We start from the raw sequence: 11,075 nt of genomic DNA, 5'->3' as shown, positions 1-11,075 counted from the left end.
GTATAAAAACAATAAATCAATATAAGCGTAATCACAGTAGTAAAATAGTTTAGCTGGAAATATAAAAAGGTAAGGAAAGAGAAGATGCAAACTGTGATTTATTCTGATTCGGTCCTCACTGACCTACGTCCAGTCCCTAAGCTCCTCTTGAGATTTTCAATCCATTATCTTTCTCAAGTTTAACACAGGTACTTGAGAACCACTACAACCACAAGTTTGATCCGAGCACTTGTGATGCCACTTACAATCCTTAGACTAATCAGTCTATTTAACAGCAACCTCACACTGAGGTAAATATTCCCCCTTACACACCATAAGAATATAATCTGATAATGATAATAAAGATTGAATATTTCTTCTCTCAAAGAAGTGATAAATGAATCTTAAGCACATCTGGAAAACTCTCCTCTCTATCTTACAAATACAAATGTTATAGTCTTTGAAGTACAGAGCAAGGGAGTTTTCTCTTGGAGTTCTAAATGAAAATATGGTGATCTAGTATTTTAGCATTTGATGTTGTAAGGTCAGACTCTCCTGCTTTTCTCATTTTGAATGATCTTCTATTTATAGATGATGTTAGGTATTTGATCGTTGAGCATCTTCTTCCCGTTTGGCTTGAAGAATATGACCGTTAAAACTAGCTGTTGGAAACTTCTGACAAAACTTGATTCTTCATATCATAAACTCATTGTGGCTCTTTACATGAAATAATCTTCCTCAAATTAAGTAATAAGTATCTAATAATCTTAGAAACAATAAATTAGATAGTGTAAGTTAAGATCACAAATCATGAGTTCTAGATATATAACAAGATTCATCGTAGAACAAGCTTACTCAATAATGTTATTATTGATAACTTGATGAATTGGAATTGAAATCTTTTCAATGTCATTGGATAACTTTATTGATAAATCCCTTGATCGATCATATTATCGATCAATTAACAAAAAGATACATTCAACAGATATATGCATTTATTGAGTAATTTATAGATCAAACAATGATAGAACAAGTGATTGATAAATAATGAAATATAACTGAAGTGAGTTTATAAATGGAAATACTTCTCCGTTCAGTACACAGTTCATTTGTGCCTTCGTATCTTTGCAAAAGAGAATTATATGATTCAAGAAGGCTGAAAAAAGCTTGAAGATAAAATAAAAATAGGATTTATGAAAAATCATCATGAAGAACTATTTGAGAGATGACATGATACATTGATCGAATAGACAATCGAAAAATATTTTTTCAATCATATTATCAATTAAGCTAAGCTAGAATGAATATCATTTTCAAACAATGATGATCGAACATTTCTTTAATAAAGGATTGATCGAACAAATAATCAAAAAGTGGTTTAAAGAATACTATAACGGTGATGCATAAAGAAGAGTTGATAATCGATTAATGATTAATCGATTACGTGATCGATAAATGATTGTGAAAAGTTGTTTTTAGAAAATATCAGAGTAAGGTTTTGATTGAACACGTGATATGAAAAGATGATGCAGAAATCATGATGATTGATCATATTATCGATAAACAGATGATCAATGAATTGATCGATCATGGATTGTGAAAAATCTTAAAATAACGTAGAATACTTTGTTAGAACACATTATCGATTAACTAAAAAGGTTTTAACACATAAAATTTGAATAAGATATCAATAAAATAATGATCGACAAAGTGATCGATAGTACAAGAACTATTCAACATAGCAATTAAGTCAATAAAACTTCACCAGTTATCTGAGTCATTATCAATTACCTCTTGAAAGATTAGGTGATTGATAATCCTTATGGTATACTTGTGGTAGTTTATATCTTTACCTAATAGCTTATCAAACAATAAGTTATCAATTAAAGTTTCAGATGTAGAAAATAAAATATTCCTTAGGAACTCAATAACTTTGTCAATTAACCTTTAATCAATAATGTTATCGATTACTTGTGCTTTTAGATTTTCAAAGATAGATTATAGCTTGAGTGCCTTAGTAATGCATATGAAGATAAAAGAGAAGAATTGAAGTGACAATACTAGGAACTCGATAAAGTGATCTAGTATATAGTTGCTTGATGAAGTTCTCGAGTTCAATTTTTCCTATTCTGAAAATCTTCTCTCGTTACTCAATAATGACCTCGAGTACATGTGTACTCGATAATATTATCAAGTTGAGTTCGTTAAACTCCACTACTCGATCGAGTTTCTTTATGCTTGATATCATACTCGATAAAGGTCTAAGTTTCCAAGGTCTATTCTTCTTGCTAACATTCTTGATAATCCCAAGTGAAATTCCAAGGTTTTTTCCTTTGTTACTCGATCATCAACTCGAATATCAGTTTACTTGATAACTGGCTCGAGTAACATCTGATAATGACTTTTCATTTCCTTATTTCTTCTAGTGCTTTTACTCAATAATATGTTTGAGTAGCATGTTGCTCAAGAACTTAATCGATCAATGTAGAACTTCTGGTCTTTGCCTCAATAAATTCGAATTCTGATTCAAGCAAAATGAAGGTCAACAAATGACCTATCCCCAAAAAGTTCTTTAAGTCTACTTTCTAATGCAATAAGAACCACCCCAAAATTCATTGCCATCACAAAGTTATCTTCATCATAGTGACCGAAGGTCAGAATAAAGGCGTTAAGCCCAACTGCAATGTTTTGAACAACATATCTCCCTCATATGAAACTCTTTGAAGTTGATCTTGGTGTCCATAAACCATGTTCTAAGTCTAATTTCATATGAATCAAGTTTCACTTCAAACGGATTTGTGATTTAAGAGATATTACAGAAATACTGAACATATGTCAAAGCTGAACGAAGAATAGAGCATTACAGAGTATGTGTTTACTTGATGATGAACTTGATAAGTGTCTACTTGAGTTGTTGTTCGATTAATGCCCATGAAACTCATGTCTGAATCTTATTTTCAATGTTTATGTGAAGGTTGACTAATATATGATGATATAACTTCCAGTTTGTGCATTTTAGCTTCTAATTGAGCCATTCAAACTTCTAATTGAGCATAGCAATCTCTAATATCAAATCTATGAATTTGAATCTTGATATTTCCATTTGATCTTGCAAGTTCTTCTTTTCTCAATCTCTCTTCTTCTTCCTCCTCTTGATCATTTTCCATAACTCAAAGTTTAATATAATAACCCCTTTCTTTTCTTGAGAAAACTACACAAGATATTAAATACAATAGTTAATCAAAGCATGAGATAAATAATTTATGCAAACTTTTTGCTCTATTATTTGACATCATCAAAACTAATCATATCTAACAAAGTTGCATAAGAGAAGTTGAGTTGCCCAAAAGAAATATTATTTGCACAAAACATTATTTGGATACAAATGACTAGCTAATTTGCACATAAGAAAGATAACTTCTACATACATAAGGAAAAATAGATTACACACAAGGAAAGTTCAGCCACATAAAGAGAAGATGTAATACAAAGAAAGATAGATGCATATAAAGAAAGTTAACTTACACATGAGAAAAGTTAGGTTGTACAAAGTCTTAAGGTATGATTTAATTGTCAATTAATTTCTCAATGAAAGATTTATCACCATTTTTTCTAATTTTTATAATATTCTCCCTAGTTTCAAATATAAGAATTAGATAACTAATTTGGATATATTAAAAAAAAATTGGTTAAGTGAGGTATTTGTTTTTTTAAAGTATATTAAAAAAAAGTATATATTGATTTTTTTAAAGTATCTTGTTTTTAATAATTTGCATTAGAAACTACTCCTTTAATGCAAATTAAAACTCCTTTCGTATATATAATCAATAAGGAGATTTTAGAAAAAAATTATAAATTTAAGAAATAAAATAGAGTAAGATCTTGTATAGATGACTAAATTAAAATAAATCCACCTACCAACTCTTAGATTCAAGATAGAAGAGAGGACTATTTATTGAAGGAAAAAGAAATGAATAGGAATCCTACATATTATACCACATCTATTTAATGATCAATCAACGCATTGCTTGTCATTGTGATTGGTTTCATAATATAATTTACAATCCGTAAGAGCTAATTGAATAGTTTATTTTGATTTTATGGAAGACATCCTTTGTTTATCATGTTTATTATTTTTCTCCCAAATTACCTAATTGATTGTACACATAATAGGATAATTTTCAATATATATAATGATTAAAAGAATCAAAATGATTATCAATTAACTAATTTTTTAAAAAAATGTATAAATTAATTTTCTAAATCATACATTTTAGACTAGAAACGGAATGGTTGGCAAAAAAAAAAAATAGAGAAACCGAAAAAGTCATGATGATATTGATTTTTTTAGTAATTAATAATATAATTTGGGATGTACAAATATGTAAATGCCATATCTTGATTGAATATTTCTAAGTGTGTGGATATGTGTGTGTGTGTGTGTGTGGATATGTACATGGACAGAAGAAAGGGAATGCATGTGAAGAACTAAGAGAGAAGAAATAAGTTAAGGAAGAAATGCCAGCTTGTTCGCTTATGCTTTTAGCTGAGCGTCGCGTGGAGATGTCCCTATTTGAGATCAATTCCACTTATGTGACTCCTGGCGCCTCATGGCCCCATTTCTCGATGTTTCCAATTGTTCCCATATAGTTTAATAAATCTAATATCAATTTAAAAAAATATGAAATTTTTATGAAAAATATACTGTTCATAAATCATGAGCAGCATATAATAGATGTCCCATCTTGCTTGTGATATCATTTGAAATGCTAAAATGAAACATATAAGTGATAATTAAATAATAAATGATCGCATATTAGAGGGAGGATGACTTGCGGGAACATATTATGAGTCCTAAATTGTAAATTGTAGTGCCTCATAAATGAAGTGTGATTTATAAATTCGAGAACCCTCACATCCAATCCATTCCCCCCCAAAAAAAAATAGGAAAGAAACCCTCCCATCCAATAGGCTATTTTTAAAAATTGGATTCTCTTTTTAAACTAATAAAAATGCTTTCATTGAGACGTCAATATTCACGTAGGGAATTATCTATAGAGAATTTTGACTGATAAGAGATAGAGTGAGATGAGAATTCATGTATATAAGCGAAGTGTGATTTATTTACTTTTTTACTACCTCCTGTTCTTAATACAAAGATAAATAATTAATTTGAAGATATTAAGAAAATTAATTAAAATAGTTATTTGTCATAAAAAAAATATTAATATTTCTAAACTACCCTCTTTAATCATATATACTTGATCATTAGAATTATCTCTTGGTGAGAATCTCTTGCAATTAATAGGGATGTTTTCAGGAAAAAAAATAAAAGACAAGGTGATCAGATTGAAGTCTTATATTTAAGACCAAATTTAACCATTAAATAACTCTTATATTAAGAATCTGGCATATTATACAGATATTTTACATCTCGTTTTCCACAATTGGCACAAACTTTATTATGCATGTTTTGCGCATCCGAACTGATCCATTATTTATATTTTGTTTTCATAAAAGTGACTGTTGATATTTCATGAAATCCTTATCATATGAGGTAACATCTCACATGGTATGGACAAAATTATACATTTTCCTTTAAATCATGGGAAATGGAACACTGTTCCTCCTTCATGCACCTAACGAGGCCCCCACCTTTCAAATGTTTCTGTCACTCTCTTTCTTCTCATGTCAAATATTTTTCAATCCATGAGCCAACTCAACTTTTAGTGAACTTTACTTGTTTTACTAAATCTCTTCTAGCTACTAAATATATTCATGAATCTCTCTTTTTTTTGTCACTTTTAATGTTGGCTTCCCTTTTTTTATTTTTCTCTAGATACAAAGAACAAATTAAATTGACTTAGTATTTATGGTCAAAAGACTTATGATGGTATTTCTCCATGTTTTACCCCCCAAAAAAAAAACTAGTTATCTTCCCACAAAACCAAATAATTTCTGAATATTTTTTTGCTCGAAAATTTACTCTTTATAAAACAAAAAAATTACAATAAGTCCATCACAAGGTACAAAAGACTAAGACCCAAACAATATGAAATCCAAACCTGAGAATACACAAGAGAAACAATACAGTGGTCATATACCCTAAACCCTAAAAAGTAAACAGGAAACCAGTCACGCCATCACCATTAGAATGGACATAGAAATACTCCAGTAAACAAGCCGAAAATAGTTAAGGCAACTTTGATAAGCACGTCGGAAGAAAGAGATGGGGTCATTGAACCACTGATTAGTCCCATCCCATTTAGTGACATAAGTGCTATCCTAAGTCAAAGTAAGCTAGATAACTTTAAAAATATTTAGAATGATATTCATAAAATACTCATATCACTAACATAATTAAGTCCACTGGATATGAATAAAGTTTTTACCAATTTATATTACATGTCACTTGTTGCGCATTAGCCTGCTCGATATAAAAGCTAGCTAGAGAATTAAATTTTAGCCATAAATATAAGAAATTAATCCATTTTGTCTTTTATATATAATCTAATATTACATATGATAAGTAATTTAGGACTTCGTTTGCTATAGTTATCTAATTGATTTAAGTTTTTAATTTATTTAAATTAATTAAGTGGGTATTATATTAACAACGTTAAGAAATAGTGATTAAAAAAAAACAAACAGTAGATTACTGGTTGAGTAATAGTGTAGCCAGCTAAATGTACCAACCCAGCATTTGATTCATAAAATAATTAATAAGAATAAGATTAAAAGGAATAAGTTGAGACTAAGACGTGGGAGCTTCATTCTTAATTGTTAGGACAAATGTGTGTGTGTGTGTGTGTGTGTAAGTTATACTTAAGAATAATTAACTATTAATTATTAATTAAAAAGTTCATTATCTGAAATTCCCTCTCATCAGAAGATGCCAAAATGCCTGTCTACTAGAGTTTGACTAATTATCATTCATGAATATTAATATTTGGCATATATATATTCCTCTAATAATTTCAAGTTGGTTCTAATATACTTAATTATTAATTAACAAAATTAATTATAACCTTAAAGTGGTACTACGACACACTGTTCAACTAACAGATTAAGTTAGAATAATTCTGTCATGAACCAAACATTAATTTCCATCTTTCTTTATTTTCCACCTAATCGATTACATGTGTAGAGACATATGTGCCTAACACGCATATGTCTGTTCCACTTAAAATCTCACAAGTAAAAAATTTGGGCACTAATATTGGACCTAACATTCAAAATTACATGACATATTTATTAGAAAAAAAAACTTACATTTCGTCATTTATTCTCACAGATATATATATATATATATATATCATATTGTTTACTATCTATATATGAAATTGGTTTAAGATATATAGTGGATATTCATTATATCAATTTTTTTTTAAAAAAAATAGAAGGGCAAATGCTAATTGCTTGAGATTACAAGCAAAATAAAACCGGCATCCTTGGACCTATATGGGAGCTCTCATGCCATTAATGGTTACACGGTCATTTCTTTCATATAAAATTTTAATACAAAGTTAATATTTTTTGTAATACTAAAATTTTAAAAAGAAAACTCTAAAACCATCGAATCAAAGCATAGATAAGGGGAAAATAAGATAACAATTTTTTTTTAAAATTTTTGCCATAGAAAAAATCATATCGTTTAATACAAAGCAACTTTGATTCTTTTCAAAGTTATTATTTCTTCCTTCTTTTATTTTCCATAACAAGCACGAGCAGATCATGTAATGGATCAATCTGAGGAACAAGATAACTTTTTTATATGTCCACAAATTAAAACACCAAAATACATATTTTTGAAAAAAAGAAAAAGAAGAAGCTCATTTGACTCTGTTTTTCAATATATAATATAATTTAACTTGGTTCCTCCAGCTTGGCAGATTATTCCGGCGCCGGCACCAGCTGGACAACGCAAAACAACTAGTCCTCGGAGATGCTCTCTAAATACGGCCGCCATATGCCGGAACGGCTGCGCCGGCGATCCCTACGTGAAGGTTTCTTTTCGCCGGCAGAGACTAATACGTCGTCGGCCACTTCTTTCCCATATGATCTGTTGCATTGTTGTGAAGAGGAATCATCATCAGCGTCGTCGCCGCCGGCACGCTCCTTGCTCTTCCTAGATGAAGCATTTTTACGACCACTCTGCTTGGTCTTCTCCGGCACTGACGACGACGGTATCAAGAAATAGATGCCGCCTCTCTTGAGCTCAGTCTCCGGCGAGAGGATCAAAATGCAACGAACAACTCCCTGGGAGGTGGGTTTGCTGAGAACATGATTAGGGTTAGCCTTAAGGATTTGTCCGGCTGTGATAGGACCTGTAATCTCTTCGACATAGCCATTCAAATGAACAATTCGGATCAAATCCAAAGCTCCACAAGGAAGAAGACAAGCCAAACAACACCTTAAACTATTGCCCATGTTCTTCTCGATCTTTTAGATCTCTCTGCTGCGCTGGCTTAAGCTCGATCAAGTTTTGAACTTTTATGGATCAGAAACGATTATGATTTGATAATTTTTCTGGGTTGAACTGTGGAAGGGGTTAGAATGGAGGATGAATTGGGTGTATATATAGAAGAAAGTGGGGAACAACCTCTCGTTATTCATGAAGTGATGATGATGATGTGTGGAAGATGAAATGACGAAAATGACCTTAAGAGAAAGAGTGATTTCCAATTTCTTTTTTTTTTTTTTTTAAGATTTGGATTTATTGTCACATGGTGGTGGGGTTTTCCTTGTTTAAGTGATTTAACTTCAAGATGACTTGTGGTGCCTTTGAATCTAAATGTGGCTGCTGTGCCAAATTACTTATACAAGTTGGTTATGAATATTTCAATTTTCCTTCCTTAATTTGTTAATTTTCCTTTTTCTCTCATCATATCTTTTTTAAAAAAAGCATTTCCATTTCCATATATATATGATAAACGTGAGTATTTCATAAGTCTAACAAGATTTGGATTTCAAAATTGTATATATTTCAGCTCAACTATAGATAGAAATGGAAAGAGGTCAATTGTGAGTTCCACTTAATTTTGACAAAATGAGAAAAAAAAAAATGGTCTCATTTTTAGCTTTCTACTAAAATTGAAATGGATTTTGTTTTAGAAATCAGGAGAATTTTGTATCACATTAATCTTGCAATTATAGACCGTTTCCATCTCAGATAGAGTGTCACAAATTTTGCAAAAGTTTCATCATATAAATTTTGTAACAGAAAGACATGAGTTTTCAACTTTAATTTGTTGTAATGTTCATTTCGTTTCTCTATACTTTTATAAGTTTATCCTAAAATTACATTTCATGGGAACCAATTCAATTCTCAGTCTAAGAAGAAAATGAGAGTCCATGAAACTCATCTTATTTATTTATACTCATTCAATTTTTTTTCACTCTCTCTTTCTTACAACACCATTTAGTATACAATAAATTATTTATTCAAATCTTGAAGTTAACCAAATAAATGTATGGAGTTAATTATGTGCGGGGTCACCAAGATATATCACCAATAAATTAAGTACTCATGAATAATGATAATGATCCAATAGGCTTATGAACAATTTATCAAACACATTTTGAAATTTTTTTGAAAATTAATCCAATGAAATTCAATTTTTTAAAAAATGTTCTTTTAATTTCGAAAGTTTCCCCTTTTCCGGAAAAAAAAAATAGAACCCTGCCGTCTCTGTGTCTACGATACGTTTTCTAATACATTGTTAATTTAAATTCCTTTGAATGCACACTATCTACCTCGATATAAATATATATATATATATATATATTCAAATGTTTTTCTCCTTGTAATTGAAGTCTTAATTTATTATTTTGTATTCTGTGCATTGTCTTATTAAATAAATATTATGTTCTAACAGTATACATGATTATTATAAACAGAAGAAACAAATCACCATTTCCCATATAAAAGGTTCGGTTGATTATTGATTAACTTTTTATTATGTGGATCCGAAAGCTACCAAGCCAAGGTAAGTGTGAAGATTATAAATAAACATATTGGCTCCTCATTGGTAATTTAATATTATCGATAGCAGAGACAAAATGAGGGGAAACCGAAAAAGAATCACTTCAATTTTATTAATCAATATATAATGCATTACAAAAGAGAAAACCACGAAAATATGCTTGTTTTCTTTTGGATTAATATAATTTTTAGTCCCTAAAATTTGAGCTCATGTTAATTTTGATTCCTCAAATTTAATTTGTCTTAAAATGTTAGTCTCTCAAAGTGCAACGAAATCTACTGAAATATTATCAATGACATTAGTAATATGAACTCATCAGATGGTATTTAACTAGATCTTGTGTGGATAATAAAGTGCAATGCAGTGAACATCTCCTGAAACTAACTGCGAGGAAGAAAAAACAGGAGGTAAAGAACCGTATTTTGAGGGCCTTTTCTTTTTTTCCTTTCAATATATCTATACAATACTACCTCCGGTCCTTAATATAAGACCCCATTTGACTTTTTGTTTGGTCCTAATTATAAGATCCCAATCCATTTTTTCTCTCATATTTATGCATTTTTTTTCAAGATAGTCCTTCTAATAATGATAGTTCTAGCCAATACACTTAATTAGCAAGGATATTTTAGGAATGACAACACTTATTTATTACAAATAACTAACTTAACTTATTTCCTTAATCTCCTCAAATAAGTCAACTGGGTCTTATAATTAGGACCGGAGGTAGTATCTAACTAGGTGTCATCCAGTACTATTATCCACATCTATTTTAACTTTGTTTATGAAATTTTAGCAGATTTTAACACTATTATACTTTTAGAGACTAAAATTCTAAGACAGCCTAAATTCTAAGGACTAGAATCATGAATTTGAAATTTAAGGGACTAAAACCAAAGTAGACTCACATTTTAGGAGTAAAAAATTATATTAAATTTTTTTCTCTGAACAATTTTTTTTTTGTTTACTTCAAAGAAGCTGAACCTGAACAAGTTAGGGGTTGCGATTCGGCGTAATTGTTGAGCTTTTTTAGTCTAATTTTTTTCAAAAGAATTTTCAATATCTATAATGAAGAAGTGGCATTGAGGTCAGCCAGTAATTAACAAATAATTA

General features: G+C 30.0%; 1 protein-coding gene across 1 annotated transcript; it reads right to left on the bottom strand.

The window, feature by feature from the left end:
• Positions 1-7,911: 7,911 nt before the first annotated feature.
• LOC114759776 (uncharacterized) lies at positions 7,912-8,481 on the bottom strand. The gene has a single exon (XM_028949027.1). It carries the CDS (start codon positions 8,407-8,409, stop codon positions 7,912-7,914), a length of 498 nt encoding a protein of 165 aa, XP_028804860.1. The 5' UTR covers positions 8,410-8,481.
• Positions 8,482-11,075: the final 2,594 nt, after the last annotated feature.

This window comes from Neltuma alba, unplaced genomic scaffold (genome assembly GCF_004799145.2).
Source record: "Neltuma alba isolate B1F8T4 unplaced genomic scaffold, ASM479914v2 tig00010901_pilon, whole genome shotgun sequence".
Lineage (NCBI taxonomy): Eukaryota > Viridiplantae > Streptophyta > Magnoliopsida > Fabales > Fabaceae > Neltuma > Neltuma alba.
This window is presented reverse-complemented; position numbering and strand designations above follow the sequence as displayed.